Raw genomic sequence first — 17,715 nt, 5'->3', positions numbered from 1 at the left:
TACGAAATCCACTCCCTTATGTAAGGGACATGGTGTGCGGTGCCCTCTTTGTGCTCGTCCTGCAGCTGTCAGGATTTATTATTGCTCCCACTGTGGGGATGTTGGCAATGTGTGACACAGGCTTCGGGACACGCTCCTGCCTGTGGCTGCCCTGGAGGGAAGAGACCAGGCAGATAAGGACATTGCTGTTTGAGCACCATCTTCGGAAAGCTGCAAGAGATTCAGGTAACATTGACTGAAATGCGGTGGATGCCAGTGATATTTCACTTGTCTGTGTCTTATACTCTAAATTATTTTGTATCCTTTGCTTTAAACAGCAAAACTGAGCTGTTCTGCACTGTTTAATTGCTTGTAGCACCCTTGAATGTGTATGTTAAACTCAGACAGATTGCTATGTTGTTCAGTGTACTTGAAAGGATATTTTTAGAATGACATAAAAAGTGTAGAGGATCACAAAATAAAAAGGCTTTCCCTTGTAGGATGATTTTACAGTGCAATGTCGCTTATCCTTTAGAATGCAAAAGGACTGATTATTAACCAAAATTTTTCTTTTTTATTCTTTTGAGGTGGATGACAAGCTGATGGATGTGTGTAGCATTTTCTGCTTAATGTCCCAGTAGTTTCTTATGCTACTTGTTATTCTGCAGATGCATACAAAGACTTCAAATCCCATTGAATCTCTTTTTTGTTCCTCATCTAATGATGTTGCTATAGCTAAGTTCGTGTGTAGACACGAAAATAATGTCAATAATTTTCTTCTAGGTGTTACAGTAACATGTAGAAACCTCCAAAGATATTTTTCACCTTCGAACAGGTTAATGACTGCTGGTATTGTAGTAGTAAAGTTAAACATGAAACATGTGTCTTTGGTAGGGTGAAGTCAAAAGGGCATGGTGCATCCTCTCTAAAAGGAAAGGGCTATTCCATACTGTCCTTTTTCACTTGAAGTTTTGAGACAAAAACCTGCCTTGGACTTTGCACTGTGAGGAAGATTCTTGGTATTCAGCATATTTTTTTACTTTGATTGTTGTTTTTTTTTTCTTTTCACTGTATAGAGATATTCCTTCACCTATTGCTTTATTTAATTGCATTCCTATCGGGTCTTTAAACATGTGTAGGTTATTAACTGTATACTACCTGAACCATTCCAGCAAAAATCAGTTAAATCTGCACATAACAGTGAAAATTTAAAAATTAAATTAAAACTTCAAAAATTATTAAAGCACTGATTTTTTTTTTCTTCCTATGAACTCAGTGTTCTTCCTAATCGTAAAATATCAAGAATTGGAGATGATTGCTTCTGTCTACTTTTCTACAGACAGCAAAAATTGTATTGTCCTCTGTCATACTTTTCCTATTATTTTTTCTCTGGAGTCTGTGTGTTCTGTGACTGTTTATATAGGCACATATGCTTTCTGTTTAGCATGTTATTTGTAGATCCTGCTTCTTACTTATTCTCATATGCAAATTTATTCAAACAAGATTAGATCCTTAAGGTGCAGTTTTTCATGTCTTTCAGACACTTGTTGCTACCTTTCCTTTCAATCCTTTATAAGCCTACTAACCCTGATTTTAGTTTGTTCTAATTTTAAGGTTTCATATAATAGTTTTAAACATTTATCAAAGCTCTTTATCTCTCTCATTTTTAAAAAAATCTACTCTTTTGCCTCTTTGAGAGTGTAAGAGTTGAACTAATTTGGTTCTGGTTCTTTTATGCCTTGAATATTGATACTTATGTGTCTACATGTTTTTATCATCTATATAAGTAAATTATAGCATAGTACATGTAAAAAGAATTTTCTTTTTTAATTATTTTTTGTGGGGAAAAAGAAATAAGGTACTTATTTCTTACATTATTCAGGCAGGCTTGTGTTTCTCTGTCCCAGGTTTGTGACAGTATGGATTTGACATCATCACAACATAATTATCTACAAAATGAACTGGTAAGAGAGTTGGAAAGACAAGAAGGTAAAATGTTTCTTATTTCATTATTTTTCCTTATTTCATTATTGTTAAGTATAAGGAACAAAGTGTCTGGCTGACAGTGAGCTATCTTCTCATTCATTTTTTCTGAAGAGCTGTGCTTATGCCACTTGTGCAGAAAATACAACAGATAGCGCTGTTGTATTCTAGCTATGCAGTGGGTATCTTAAGTATGTTACACCTGCGTACTCTTGTCCTGGCAGTTTCCTACCAGTGCCTGGCATCTGTCCTCCAGCTACTTGCCTGTGACTGGTTCCAGGAAATGAAGCTGTGACTATGATCAAGCTATTCAGAGAGGTTTGTTTACGGGCTGTCAGTTAGGGAGAATTGGTTATTACAAGCTTGGTTTCTGTCCAGACAGCCTCAGACCTAATCTTTCAAATCCCTCAGGGGCTACTGACAGCTTTTCTTCTTCAGCACTTTCATGGCTGCACATCTTTCAAGATCCTAAAGTATTGTAAGTAGTCCCCTTTTTAGCAGTCACCAGGAGTAGACAAGGTTTTAGGGCAAGTGCATGTGTTTTGCAGTGGGGTCTAGTTATGTTCTACATAACATGTGTGAAAGGAAGAGGGGTTTAAAATTATTTTATTTTTCATAATATTTTTGTTTAAAATCTCAGCTGAGTTGTGGTCCATGTACAGCCAAGCTTTTGGGTTTCTGTTTTCTCAAGAGAGATCAGCATGCAGTTTTGCTTTGCTACCTGTTCAGTGAGGCAACATAGAGCTTTGGGCATGACTGCAATACTTAAAATTAATTATTTTCTCATTAAAACTAATGTTTGTTGTTTCACTTTCAAATACTTTTTTTTGAGTACCCCAAACTGATGACCTTCTCTGGAAAGCTGATGTTGCACAAGAGGATGTCTGATAGCAATTGGTATAGGTTGCTGTTCTACAAAGCACTGTTCAAGTGTCTTAATTGGGAGATTTTCTTTAATTCCTTTTGTCTAATTCTGATTTGAACAAAGAGCTCAAGTTGATCCTATGCAATGAAGCATGATTATTAGGAGAAGAATTATCTAGAAGAATAAATGTTAAAGATAGATCTACTAAAGACTGAAATATTGATGACTGTCATTGTGTGTTCCATAGTACATGAGGGCTGAAATGAAGTTCCACAGTCATTTCTATGCTTCTGAAAGCCTGATTGTCCAATACAGATATTCTCTTCATGCAGGATTCAGGGCAGAGAGGAGTGAGGCTGCATATGATTTCTTTAGGTTTTGAATTATGAAAATAAATTGAATTCTAGGACATTAGGTCAATGTAAGCAAATTAGTCAGTAGAATATTTAGATCAAATGCAGAAATACATTTCACTTAGCTAACAGAGGAACTGTGTTGATAGCAATAACAGGTGGTTCTCTTCCATGTCTAGAAACACTAGTTTAAGAGAATGAGGAGACATGAATGGAAAATGGAATATCTTCAAAGTTTCATCTGACACCATATTTTGGCATCTTAAATTCCATACCAGGTTCTGGAAGTGAAGGGTGCTGAACCTGCTGCATGGATATTTACCTGCTCAATCACTCTGAGCCTGTGCCTTCCCTGTTCTTATCCTTTTTCTTTACTCCCTTCACCATCCCTATTTCGTTATTTCCCCTACCCAGTCTCAATATCTGTTTCTCAGGGTTCATATTCTAGTTCAGTTTTTCTGCAAGTTCCAGTCATGGGATCATAGAATCACAAAATGTTTTGGGTTGGAAGAGACCTTAAAGACCATGCAGTTCCAACCTCTCTACCATGGGCAGAGACACCTTCCACTAGACCAGATTGCTCAAAGCCCCATCCATCCTGGCCTTGAACACTTCCATGGATGGGGCATCCACAGCTTCTCTGGGCAACCTGTTCCACTGTTGCACCACTCTCACAGTCTGAGTCCTTTATCTTTGGTGCCTTCCCCTTTGCTTCTTAATTAACTCATCATAAGTTCTTCAGTTTAAAACTCCTTATTTTTGTTCATGATTCCCATTACTACTGGTTCTCACCTTACAGGTAGGTTCTCACCCAGTCTGATCCTTCCTCGTGTGTCTTTATCCAATCAGTTCTCCACATCTGCATTATTAGATGTCTCCTTTCTTTCCTCACATAATTTCTCCCGATCATTAGCTTTAAGTTTCCTTGGCTAAATGTTTCTAAGATCTGATTCTACCACTCCCATCCTAATTTCTTGGGATACTAGATTACTTTACCCCAGTTGCATCGTGTAAATTTAACCCAGAATAACTTTACGTCTGAGACAGAAGGAGGAGGAGAAGTTTGCAAGGCATACTTGTCCTTGACAGTCCATCGTTGCAGTTCACTTGGCCAGGCCTTAGTTTTTAATCCATAAATATCTGAGAAAATGCTGACCTAGTAACCTTCTAATAACTCCTGACACTTTAGAAGGAGTGTCACGCTGCTTGACAGATGTCCTAATTGATGGCAGTTCCTGCCATCATGTCAAGTACCTTTTTGTGAAGTCCAGAAAGGTGCCTTAAACAGGACATACTTGGAATGGAGCAAAATGAGAATCAGTCTAACCCTGTAATTTAGAAATTAAGATATTCAGCTGGGAAGAGGAGTGACCTATTTCCTGGGTTACTTCTAAAGATACTACTTCTCTTTCTCATTCCCTTCCCTGCTGACACTTTCCCACTGACTTCACAGACTTAGCTGTAAACTGTGAAAAATATCCTGGCACCTGAGCATGGAGTCCAAGTTTGCCTTTTCACAACTGAGTGCCCAACTTGTAGTTGGGCTTTTCCTTGCTTATTGTCCTTCTAGCATGATTCTTGCAATCCTGGTTTTCTGATGGCCCACCTCTGGTGGTGATGGAGGGGAGGGGAAGCACCTGGTTCTGTAGGATGGCTGGAACACACCCCTTGTGTGAGTGAGTTCTGAATTTGAATTCTTCTGAGGAAGATCCAGCACTCAGTTCCTCCATTTTGAGTTCCTCATTCACTGAACCATTCTTTATATAGTGGACTTCTCAATTTATAGTGCTGGTTAAATAAAGAGCTTATTTATACTATATAGAAATAACACTTTTGCAATATCTTCCCACACCGCCTGACTTCCCTTCTTTCACCTTCCTTTTTTTTTCCATTTTTATTCTTGTCTTTTTGCTTTGAATTATGCTTCTATCTTAAGATTAAAAACCAACCAACCAAACACCAAACCCACAAACAAACATATAACCTCTTACATTAACGCTCACCCTAAAAGCATTAATGCTCATCCTAAAAGCATTAGTGCCTACACACACACACACCCCAACTCATGGAAGTCACACCATTAGTTACCTACATTTTTTTCTTCATTGCAAGATTGAGAAATAGCAGAATTAAAATTCTACTCCTCTTAGGCAACAAGCTGTCTCTTGTTGCCTAAGACAAAAGAAGTCTAAAAGAGGTAGTTTAGAATAAGACCTCAGTGTAACTCGATTAAGGAGTGACTAAAAATAAATGGCACCTTCACAGCAAAACAGAATAGTCTAGAAATAACTCTTCTCTTTATTTATCTCTTGAATGTCTTGCAGTAAGTTACCTCTGAGCTCTTTTGTTTGAAAGTGGCAGCATTCAAGTACTCTACTAAATATCAGTAAAAATTCATTAATTTAACACTTCTGTGTTCCTTTTCTCTCCCCACAAGAAGTAGACCCACTTTCATTGAAGACATTGCTAAGCTCAAGTGGAAACTTCTTGGGTATGGATAGAGCAGAAGTTGGAGGCAACACTCAACAAATAACCAAAGTATACATCAACTCTGTAGAGAACTCTGCAACTTATTCTACCCTCTCAGCCATGTGCCCGTCTTTCCTATTTTCACTTCTCTAATCTTTGCACTAGCTGCAGTTTGACACTAAATAATATTTTTCAACTGCCACGTGGAAAAGGTAGTAGGGTTGCATGGATTGGTGTTTTTAGTTTATTTCAGGTCCTTTATTCAAAGATGTATTTTAGAAACCTAGAATTATTGGTAGGTGAAAACTGATGGCATTTTCTTGAGTCTCTTTCTATCCATCAGGAAGTTGGTTGCCTTTTCTAATATACATTAAACAATCTAATTTAAAGTTGCAGTCTTTTGTTGTCAAAGTCAAATAATTTAGTTATTTTTAGCTGCAGAGCTTTGACCTGAAGGTGTTTCCAATGACAGATAAACATGATGAAGTAACAGGGGAAGTACTTCACAAATTAGAATTCATTATGTGTCCCTGAGATGGACACTATGATACTTCTATTTTCAGCCTTTTAATGGATTTTAAATGACCTGTGACTTGGATAGGACTAGGATATCAGTGGTGTAAATTCCAAATTTACAAGTACCTCTCAAGCCTGGGCAAATACATAGACTGGATACTGTGAGTGTACCCCTCTTCAGTTCTTGTGTCCTCATGCTCTGAGCTAAGTGCATTTTGTCTTTTGACTGAGAAGAGGCTGCCTGTGGTGGCAGTTGTGTATTTCTGCATTTCAAAGTATAAAGTATCAAGTATTATATTACCCTGACATAGTATCTCAGATTAATCAATATAATACACCTCTGCATTGCCATCGTTTCAGCAGGTTGAACTTGTAATGAATGTACTGCTAACACTTACATGATGATCTCCCTTTTTGTAGGTAGGGATGAAATAAGGAAAAATTAACTGTCATTTAGACAAGTATTTCCATGGTACTTTGCTTTATATTCTTAGAAAGGTATAGGTTACATCTGACTTCTGTGAAGTCAAGAGCATGATTAGATTTCCCTCCTAACCCTTTCCTTTAAAGGTCCTCAGGCTGGAATAGAATGAAATAGAAATAGGTGGAATGACATAAAGATACTAAAGGGATACCACCTGGAATTTAGGGACTATTTTGTGATTCAGGATTTTGTATGTTTCCATGGAGCCATCTGTAATGCTTGCAGGAGCAGAGCTCTGATCTGGAGATATCAGTAGCTCAGTAAAAATTCTGAGATGCCAGAGTCCCTTAGTATTGAGACCTTTCTGTTTTTTTTGGGGGTAAACTTGGTCTGAGCCATTGGAAATACCCATATGGATTCACAGGAATACCTTCTGATGATTTCTATCAGTGGACTAATGTAACTCTTCTCCGGTCATCTCTTACAGTTACAGAACTGGTGGCAGATTTGTTCCCTCACCAATCTTTCTGCAGGTATTCTCTTGACTTTGGGATATATAGATAGCTATTTTATACATATATATGTATATATATATATATATATATATACTATGTGTATTATATATATCATGTCCATATGATATATATAAAATACATCTTAAATACTTAGTTTGTATGACTCCAGTCCCATGTGTCCAGAGTGGGGGGATCTAAAGAGTCCTGGATATTACAAATTACTTTTTTGCATTATTCGATCAGTAATATCAGCACAGGTAGTCCTCTTATGTTCATCAGACCCTGACATAATTGCTGAGAAGTCATGGAGGACTTCTCCACATATGTCTTCACAGCTGTTGATACATGGTATTAAAATATTTGTAAGTACAAATATATATGGTACATTTTAAATCTAAACTCCATAGGTGAGATTATACTGCTTCTGAAGAAGGGAGAGTATGTTGTTGTAGGGCTGAACTTTGTCAGGTCAAGTTCATGCTTAAGTCTTGAATTTCATTCCTTTTGCCAGTTGGAGAAGATCCATCAAAGCAGGAGAGAAGCAGAAAATGATTGGATCTTATTTCCTTGTGACCTTGGGCTGTGACACCATTTGACCTCAGGAGTTTAAGTAGGGTCAGAGCAGCACTTGAAAGAGGCTAACATGTATTTTTTTTCTGTAGGCTGTTTTGATGAATCAGTGGTTGAAACTATGGTTTCTGAATTAATGCTGTTCTAATCCACTGACAAAGTATTCGGAATATGTTTTGTTACTCTGTGTGCTATTTGTGAGTGAGTCTGAAAATGGATGTTAACTGCTAGTATCTTCTTAATAGCTTTCGTGTATAAGGGTCATTTTACTTTTTTAGCCACATTTTAATTCAGGTATTTAGACAATGGTAACTTTTTTTTTTTAATGTAATTTTGATTTACCCCCCTTGTCTTTGCTGTTTTCCCTGCATTTTAAGTGCTGTTTTATGGTGCCTATCTCTGCTTGCTTTTCATTCTGTGGAGAATGCAATAATGTAAGCAATATCATTAGTTATGCAAAGAGAGATTTAACATATGCTATTAATTGATGGATACTTAACTGAATTTTAAGGTTACCATTTCCTAGTGGAGCTATATACTTCCAGGCATGTTTTTATGTGACAAGTCGTGTAAAGGGAACAGCTGATAATGTAGCTGGTTTCTAAACAAGTACTATTTCTACTCATTCTAATCAAAAAGTGTGAATATAAAGACAGCTTTCTGCATTGTTAAAGAAAAAAATGCTGCAGTTTGGAACTTTTTTCATTCTAACCTGGTCTATCTCCTGTTATTTTTTTCTGCCTTTCCTTCCCACTTGAAGGACTTCTCCAGGTCTGTCTCAGCAGAACTCACATCCTTTTCTTTCTTTAAGTTTTGTTGTAACAAGACAACTAAAGTCACATTTTAACATTTGACTTGTGAATGTGTCAGCAAAATCCTCTGGCTCCCTACACAAGATTTTGCAGCTTGACACAAGTTTCTCTAACTAACCTGCCACTAACTTCACAACTCCGGTCTTCCACCTGATTTAGTATGTCTCTTTGGAAAACTGTGTTTGCATTTCAGTTGTAATAATGATGATTGCTTTGCCTTTGAGAATGATGCTTTCGTTCTTTTGATGTGGTTGATACAGTGCCAGATGTGTCAGCAGTACCTGAGTTTTTTTCCCTCAGCCCTGATATTGACATAAAATGCAGGGAGTTCAAACAACACACTCCAAAGATTTTCGACTCCAAGGTTAGACTTCTATAATAAACAATACTTTATCTGAAGTATTCCAAAGAACACTTAAGAAATTAGCCTATTAGGCATAAAGTCTTAAGCAACTTAAAGACATTAAAATTCTATTTCTTAAAGAATTTCAGCAGCTATAGATGGGAACTTCTTTGTGAACACAAGTTCAAGACCAAAGGAGTGCTATCTGTTTCACTAAGAAAAACTATCTCAATTTCTGTGTTACCTGAACAGGATCAGATTGCCTCATTTTACTATAAATAAGGTTTTAGACTTGAAACTCCAGTGGTTTCTTTGTATACATGCTCATGCAAATAGATAAATAGGCTGAAGAAAATCATTCTATATATATATACATACCACTTTCATGCCTCTCCACATCACAGAAGAGGAGTGAGGGCAAACCTACCTGGTCAAGCACAGGCAAATGAAGAGGGGAGGATCCAGTCCTAGCAGACCTTTAAGTTCTGGCAGTTCAGTATGGGTGCTCGAGTAGTATTGCTGGAAATGCTCATTATGCACTTCCATACTTAGAAGAATTGACAACCAAGTCATTCAAGCCACCTCCTCTCTTGTCTGATCCTGTTCTACTGATGAGTCATTTCTTTTTGTCTTAAAACGTCGTTAAAATCATTCATTGAGTCATAATTTCAGTTTGTTTTTTTTTTTTTTAACAAGAGAATATGAACATAGAGATAAACACTTCCAGGAGCATAACTTCCTTTTGGCTTTTTACATCTGTTATCAAGAAACTAGCTTGATCAAAGTACCAGCAGAATTTTCTTAGTGTTTTCAGGTATTAGAAGACTTCATCTCATTTGGATTTTACTTACTCTTATAGTAGTTTTTGTGTCACTTGACAGATTTTCCACTAGTTCTTTATTTTTCTGTTCTGACTACTCTGAAGGCAGTTACAGAAAAATTAACTTCTTTCCCTTTGCATAATCCCATAAGAAGTTAGTTTGAAAGACATAAAGCAGCAAACAGAGGAGTGTCTTTTGCAGTATGTAAACTTGTATGAAGGAAAGTGAATCTGACTAAAAGTCTGCACTCCTTATTTTGTCAGCACTCTTCATCAGGATCATTAGAATCCCAGTCCTGATAAAGTTTCTCAGGTTTTAAAGCCTGCCTACCATATGGTAACTCTGATGAAACAGATACTCTTCTTGATTCTTCACTATACTAGTAGCATTTTAAGGGGAAATAAAAAAAAATAAAAAATTTTGTAAGCTTCTCCAGGGAACTCACCTGGAGGATTACCAAAGGGATAAGATGGGCAAAAATTTAAATGGTGTTATTAATCAGCAGATTGGGCATTCTTCTTTTAGGAGTGCCGACGGTTTAGCTCAGGAAGGAAGCAGTGGCCTACAAACTCTGTTAGTGTAGGTGCTGCACAAGGCTGAAATAGAAAGTTTGCTGATCACGTAGGGAATAGATGGGAAATGTTTATTAAGCGCTAGAGGGGCAGCTGTAATACTGCTAAAGTTTTATAGATCTTCTGGCAGAAGCTTTGTAAGTTAAGACTTAATAAGTTACCAGCTTCTCAACAAAATTGGATCCAAAACTGATGTCAGGGGAGAAAGAATCAAGAAAAATGACTGTAATTGAGAAGTAATAGAAAGAATAGCTTTTACTTCCCAGCTAGTAATGATCACAGAACAAGATCAGACTGCTCTAAGCAATAGGAGAAGATTAAAAGCAGTCTGTATCTGGTATGCTTGGAAACAGGACGATATATTAAATACACTTATGATATGAGTAATAAGACAGCTTTATATTATTTTTTTAATTAAAAAAAAGATTAATTTTGCCCTGAAGCAGCATTTCTCTGACATTTAATTCATGTTTGCCAAGAGCTCCCTGATTACAGGTACAATGACTCATGTGTTTTCTCTCAGCTTAACATTAGAGGCTTGAAGAAGATATAATGGGCTGACACATACTACTTGTTTCCTAACATCTTAGAATACCAGTTTCAGTGTTGAGCATTTTATTTTAGTTATCTTTATAAAATTTATAAAAACCTGTTTGCATTTTTTTCCAGTAGTATATACACTGCATTATTTTTAATTTTGCTGTATCCCATGATTAGGGTTCTCCCCTCACAGTAAATTCATGGAGTACTGTGGTTGGTTAGTTGGTTTTTGTTGGGTTTTTGTGTCTTAGGGTCAACATACTAAGATTGAATATTTTTGCTTTTTCTTCTTCATTTGTTGCTGTTCTCTAGTCTCCTCTGATACTTAAAGTTGAGTTACAAGCTTAAAGCACTGGCTAATGAGCCTGAACATCTTCCTCATGTAATTTTGTTTGGTATCATCTTTTTCTTAGTTCACTCCTGCTTTTGTTCCTTGGGCCTTGTATCACAAGGAAGGGAGAGAGACTTTGTCAATATGTTAGCAATAAAATTACTGAGGCATATGGCAAAACAAGTGATGACACTTGTGGCTGTCATGTCCTGTGACTGCAATGATTTGAGGGAGAAGAAAATATGAAGAATCTTTGGTAGACCAATGTGTTTTATGCTGTCGAAAGCATAAATGTTTCCATTTTTAACAGCATTTGGGCCTGCAATTTCCATGCAGATCCTGATATTGATATCTGTGATTTTGTTGGAGGCTGCAGGCTTGATACAGAAACTCTGCTTTGGACAAGGTGGTAACCCAGTTATCTAAATCTCTAGCATGCTTTCTAGAAGGTGTAGCTTGTAAACATGTTTTTTTTTAGCTGATTTGCCAACAGATCGTAGTTGGCACTGAAAGCAAAATTCTTGTGAAAACTTGGAATCAATCTAGACTTTGCTAAGAAAATGCTCTAGACAACTTCACTTACATATTTCTTTTCCTAACATTGTGGTGCTGCTTTGTGTGATGATGGCAAAACTGAAATTAGCTTGGTATGCAACTAAAAAAGAATGAATCCTCTCCTGTTAGAAGAGTTATCCAAGATTATGTTAGCTATCATAAATATCCTTTGCTTAGCAACAGGAATGGCATTCAGGATATCAAGCCAACTGGAAAAAATACCTCTGACAGGGCTCTGTTGGGGTGGGTGGATAAGCTTTCCTGATAACACTAGTGCTTTCACTCCTGTCTGTTATAATTTGTGTTGCTAGGATCTGTTTCACAAGTTTTGTGACAGACTTATAAATGATACTCTGCCTCCTTTTGTTTACTGTCAAAAAGAACCATAATGTGGGGAAAGTGATTAGCAAAAGGATATGGAAAATAATGAAAAATCTGGGCACATAAGACCATGAGTACCTATACTAGGGCAGCTGTTCTTGAAGGGAAAAAGAAGTTTAAAAATTTCCTTTGGAGTGCTGAAAGGAAAAACAACGTATGGTGGCATTCCCCTTCTTTACTTTTTATGAACTTAGCTGCTTCAGCAAAATAGGAAAGAAATTATTTAGTCATAAAACTTAAAACTTCAATTAGAATTCAGGAGAATTGTCATATATCATGCAAACTGCTAATGGTGAAATGTATTTTTATTTACAGATGTAATTCATGTTCTTGCTTCCAAATAAACTTTTCAACATGAATTGGTAGTTTCATTATCAGTCCACTCAGCCTTTTTATACTTTTTCTTCCAGGGGAAAAAGAGGATGAACAGATAGTTGCAGAAATCATGAGGAGGCGGTTTATTCCTGCTCTTATAACTCATGAGACGTGGGAAGGCTTTCACTTTGCTGGCCATGAGATAAGAATTACAGAAACCACTGATTGTTATGGGGCAGTCGTCTGGCCATCGGTACAATATTTTTACAGTATTGTTATTTTTTATTTTTGGAGTCTTCTAGCACTTTTTAATTTGTTTGGTAGGACAAATATGTTTTATTATATGTTGTAAACCCAAGGAAATAATTCTGTGCTTCTCTGTCTCTGTTCTGGAAATCCCAAACCTGAATTTAGCCTGGTTTTGTTTGAATTTGTGGTTCTGAAAGCTTAGATGGTATTTCTTCTTTGTGCCCCAGTCACACAAGGTGTATGATCTTGTGTCCCCTCCTCATTTACCAGTAACTTTTGATTCTATTAGGCAATTACATGCATATTTTGAAGGAAATATGGCAGTTTTATGATTATTTCTGTACGTTTTGTAAATACAGATGACTGTGTATCAGGCAGATCCAGGTTGTGGAAACCACTATGCTACAAGCTCACAAGATATTAGCACTCACAGAAGCTACGCAGGCTACTCATGTAAGAAACAAATTTACCTTATAAATATGTAGACAAGGGAAAAGGAGCTTTCAGTTTCTTAAGCAACCAGAAATCTAGTGGGAGAGAACAGTTGTCCTTGGCTCTTGATATAAGAACCGTGAGCACATCCACCATACAAGAAGCTTTCTTCGAGGTTTTGAATCTGCACAATGTAGCTGACTGACTGTTTGGAAATAATTAAGACTGAAAGAATCCACCAAGAGGTGCCATGATAAACCATTGACACTTGTGGCTTTCAGGGAACAGTCCCTGTAGGAGAGACCCAGGAGGCTCCATTTCTGTCCCAGCTGTATCAGCGTCCCAGGTTCATACTGTTTTTAAGAAGTATGGCCATAGTTCAGCTGCGATATTCCTTGTTTTAGGAGATCTGGACAAATAATCTATACTATATGTTTTAGTGATGTCAGTGCATGTCCTCATGGAAAGTTTGGCTGACTGCTGATTATTCTCACAGAATCATGGGCTTCATTGAAAAGCACCTTTTTTTTTTTTTTTCCTAGAAGGGCTTAGCCAGTTTTGCTGCGTAAGGAAGACAACCTTTCAATCTATGTTTCTTGATGTTCTCCCTTCCTCTTGATCTAGCTTTGCTTGAACTCTTATGAAAAATGTCAGCCAAATTTGTCAAGAGGGGAGAAACTTTAATGAAAATAAAGTTTCTGTATGTTTCATGGGAAGGCAGAACTCTCAGGAACTTTGATTTTGCTAGCTGGTTTCTACAGCAGAATAGGGTGAACTCTGAGGGAAGGAATTATAGGAATTTATGGAATAACAGGAAATCCTAATATAATGTGCCAAATATTAGTCGAATATCAGACCCAATCTATAGGAACCTGACTTTAATTAGTCCTAGTTCTCACAGACTTATTTCTTTACCAAAGTTCACATTACCTACTCTTTCATGGTCTGAATTAAGAGGTAGAAAACAAAAACTTTGTTCGAATTTCTAGAATGTTAACACTGGGTCAACACTCCTGTTCCTTTCCTTCTACTTCTTAATTAGTTAAAAGCAAAACTAAGAGTGTAATTTTATTGTGCCAGACCAAGCCACAAATAATTACCTTTCCAAGTGGCAAGAGGATGTGGCAACCATCATATATATTTGTCAGTGGAGACTATGTAATTGTCATCATCTGGGGAAAAATATGGGAGACAAGCTCGAAACTATCTTTGCCAGAGAAATAAAGTTAACAATTTCTATTTCAACAGTGAACTAAAATTCATTGATTAGTGTGAGACAGGGCAGATAGGCTGAAGGGGCTTCTTAATCACAGTTTATAAATACTTGTGTAAGGAGTCTGTTGTAGAGGGCTCTTTGTGGCTATATTTGCTATGAAAGTTTGCTAAACTTAACGAGGTAAGCACACAGAAACTGAAAACAAACTGAACTGGAAGAAAAGGGTGTAAATCTATTTGTCCCTTTTGAATCATTATGATAATTACTTATTTGTAGAAATAATTTACCATTGGAAAACTTAACAAGGGTCATTGTGGATTTTCTCTCACAAGCAGTCCTTATGTCAAGATGTCTTTGTAAAGGACACCTTTTAAATCCATCAGAAGTTCCAGTTATAAGCAGGAATTGCTGACTGTAATTTTACAGCTCATGTTATGCATAATGACAGATTATCTAATTGTAGTTGTTCCTTCTGGCTGTAATAATTTATTAACCTACATGGAGGCATGTTGTGGCATTTATTTTGTGACCTATAGAGCTCAAAGATCATAGTGAGCTGTGATCCTTTAGGGATAGTGTTTAAATGGATATTGCTCATTTGAACAGACAACAGGTTTTTTGCATGCTTTTGAATGACAATGCATATTTAGTGAAGGGGTTTATTTAATTAATTTATTCAGTATGTTCACGGATTTCCTCCACTACAGGCTCTTGTTCTGTGTTATTTTTTGGAAACTAATTCTAAACAATACAATTTGGTTGACAAAAATGTGATTGAAATTGGAGCTGGAACTGGGTTGGTCTCCATAGTAGCCAGCTTACTGGGTGAGTATGTGCCATTGCTGTTATGGTCTTAGAAATAGCTCTCAGTTGAATAGTGGAGGACAAAGGAAGTGTCTTAGTTCTTCTAAAAAGCTGTTGTTTGAGAGCTTCCCAGACTGAGAAACAGTAAATTCTAATTGGAAACATGCTTTGTCACTTTTTTTTTTCTCTGAGTGTATTGATGCAAGAAAGGAATAAATATATTGTCATTAACTGTGTTAAACAGAGGACCAAAATAAGAAATTAGTGGCTTCACAGGATGTCAGTTGGAGCCAGATGTAAGTATGACTAATGCACCCCCTTCCATTTACCAAAGAAGCTCTTAGATGCCAGGTCACTTTCTATCCATTTGTGTTTCAGTATTTTCCTTCAGCAACTTGATTTTTCTGCTACAGGCACTGTTGTGTTTTCTCTCATGGTAACCTATTCTTCCTCAAGAGTATTCCAAGTCAGTGGTGTCTGCATTTTAACAGAACTTTAGCTTTCTGTAGTCTGAGAAAGCTTCTTTCTCTGTGAAAAGGAAGAAACCTGAGGCAATGCTTAAATCTCATGCTGACTTCTTGGAGTCAGTAACTGGTATTCCTCTATCCTTAGCTGGTCACTGTACTTTTAACCAGTGTGATATCAAGACACGGTAAGTATCTAATTTCTCCCCACCAGCTGCATTTAGATGGCAATCTGTAGAATAGAACTATCAGAAACCAAGTATTTATTTCAAACACAATGTCTAAGAGTTATTGGGAGCATTTACATTGTTCTGTTAGCCTCAGTGAGAGCTATTTGATAAAACGAGTTCCTTGTGCAGTGACTTTTGTGAATGGACTTTTACTCAAGTCTTGAAGTATATTAAAATGTTACATTTGTTTTCTCCATGTCACAGGTGCCCTTGTGACTGCCACAGATTTGCCAGAATTACTGGGAAACCTTCAGCACAACGTTCTCCGTAATACAAAGCTGAAAAGCAAGCACCAGCCTTGTGTTAAGGAATTGTCTTGGGGAATTGATCTGGAAAAGAACTTTCCTAGGTCTTCCTGTCATTTTGACTACATTATGGCTGCTGATGTAGTTTACCACCATCCGTTCCTGGATGAACTCCTCCTAACTTTTGATCACTTGTGCAAGAATGATACTGTTATTCTGTGGGCTATGAAATTTAGGTTGGAGAAAGAGAACAAATTTGTGGACAGATTTCAGACCCTGTTTGACTTAGAGATGATTTCTAATTTCCCCAGTTTGAACATAACCTTGTATAAAGCAATGAGGAAAGGCAGCATGAAAGCCAGCCTTCCAAACTGATGGTCTGAAAGTGAGATATAGGAAGGTGACAGTTTCAACTGTTCTGTAGCTTGTTCTCTTTTTAATAATTTCCATGTTAGTAACTGCTAACATCTACGTGAATCACAGTTTTAGAGGTAGCTAAAAATTGCTAAATTCAATTTGCTGATAGTTTTATACACAGAAGAGATGTACTTTTGACATTTTCTTGACTTTTCTGTGCTAAGATGACAACTCTAATAAGTTTCACTGGTCTTAACACTATTGTTATGGGTCATGTAATGAATATTTCCAAAAGCTTTCAGTTACAGCTTTGAGTGGTGTCTTATATGATCAACCAATCATTTAAAACTCAAGACTGTCATGAATCTTTGCATTTAAAAGTTGAGGTGTTAAATATGATCTTTTCCCATTCTCACTATCATGTTAATCCTTCCTTAGAACACCCTTAATAGGATGTTAAATTAGCCGAAAAAAACCCTTGCTACCTATATTGTCATAATACAGGGATAGAATATATTAGTTACCCTTTGATTTAATAATTATGCTTTCACTTTTTATTTAGATTTGGAGATTCTTCATCAGCTGCACACATGAGGCAAGAGGGAGTTAAATGTTTTGTTGCTTGAACAAGTGCTCAATATGTAAGTTGTATAAGAAGAGTACAGCATATCACCAGCTGCCCTTTGCAAAGACCTTAGATTCTTGGATGTCTGCTCCTCCAAAAATAGACAGTTATCTGGACATCAGGGAACAACAATGGAAAAATGACGGTGACCATGAAGAGAGGAGCCTTGCACTGCCGGCTGCTGGTGGCTGGAGGTAGAAAACTAAACCAGCCTGTCATAGTGTGCCTGAGGCATGGACAGGCTTAGATATTTGTTTTGTGATATGGACAAACAAAATACTTTCCTCCTAGTCCTCAGGATTGTGTGCTTCTGTTTACAGTGGCCTATCCAATAGTTTTCTTATGGGGAGATTAATAAAATTATTCTTTCCACATACCATATTTTCTGATTCTGCTTGATTTTGAGACCTTCAAGTCCCTTGCAGGCTAGAGAAGAGAGCTTTATCACCTCTGCTGTAGCAGGCAATTGCCCTAGCAATATGAAGGCTCTGGGGACTGCCAGTCTTTAACTTTTTAGCCACTATCTGTACTTCCTCAAAGTGTATTTTATCTATTGTAGATTTGAGCATTTTTTTATTGTTGACTTCCAGAGCATACTAGTGTTTATACCTCTGATTAGGGCAGATGCATGCTACTTATGTACTCTGCTGCCTGGCACAAGTACAAGGCAGAATTATGGTAAATAGCTGGTACAACTGGGATGTACTTTTTCTTCCAGCTGAACATTGGGTTTTCTTGGGACTAAGTTG

At 37.0% G+C, this 17,715-nt stretch overlaps 1 protein-coding gene across 11 annotated transcripts; it reads left to right on the top strand.

Moving 5' to 3' along the window:
• Positions 1–3: 3 nt before the first annotated feature.
• Positions 4–17,347, top strand: LOC127467990 (protein-lysine methyltransferase METTL21E-like). Of its 11 annotated transcripts, none has more exons than XM_051780656.1 (6): positions 4–225; positions 1,887–1,943; positions 2,374–2,440; positions 12,440–12,597; positions 14,949–15,066; positions 15,944–17,347. In XM_051780656.1, exons 2-6 carry the CDS (start codon positions 1,899–1,901, stop codon positions 16,357–16,359), a joined length of 804 nt encoding a protein of 267 aa, XP_051636616.1. In that variant the 5' UTR covers positions 4–225; positions 1,887–1,898; the 3' UTR covers positions 16,360–17,347. The 11 variants fall into 11 exon arrangements, with proteins under 11 accessions (XP_051636616.1, XP_051636615.1, XP_051636614.1 ...); XM_051780655.1 differs by having other exon boundaries at positions 1,866–1,943; XM_051780654.1 differs by having other exon boundaries at positions 1,862–1,943.
• The last annotated feature ends 368 nt before the right edge of the window (positions 17,348–17,715 follow it).

Source organism: Manacus candei, unplaced genomic scaffold, assembly GCF_025592945.1.
Source record: "Manacus candei isolate 608988 ecotype Guabito, Panama unplaced genomic scaffold, ASM2559294v1 h1tg000014l, whole genome shotgun sequence".
NCBI classification, from domain to species: Eukaryota; Metazoa; Chordata; class Aves; order Passeriformes; family Pipridae; genus Manacus; species Manacus candei.
The sequence above is the reverse complement of the archived record's forward strand: the minus strand, read 5'-3'. Positions and strand labels throughout refer to the sequence as shown.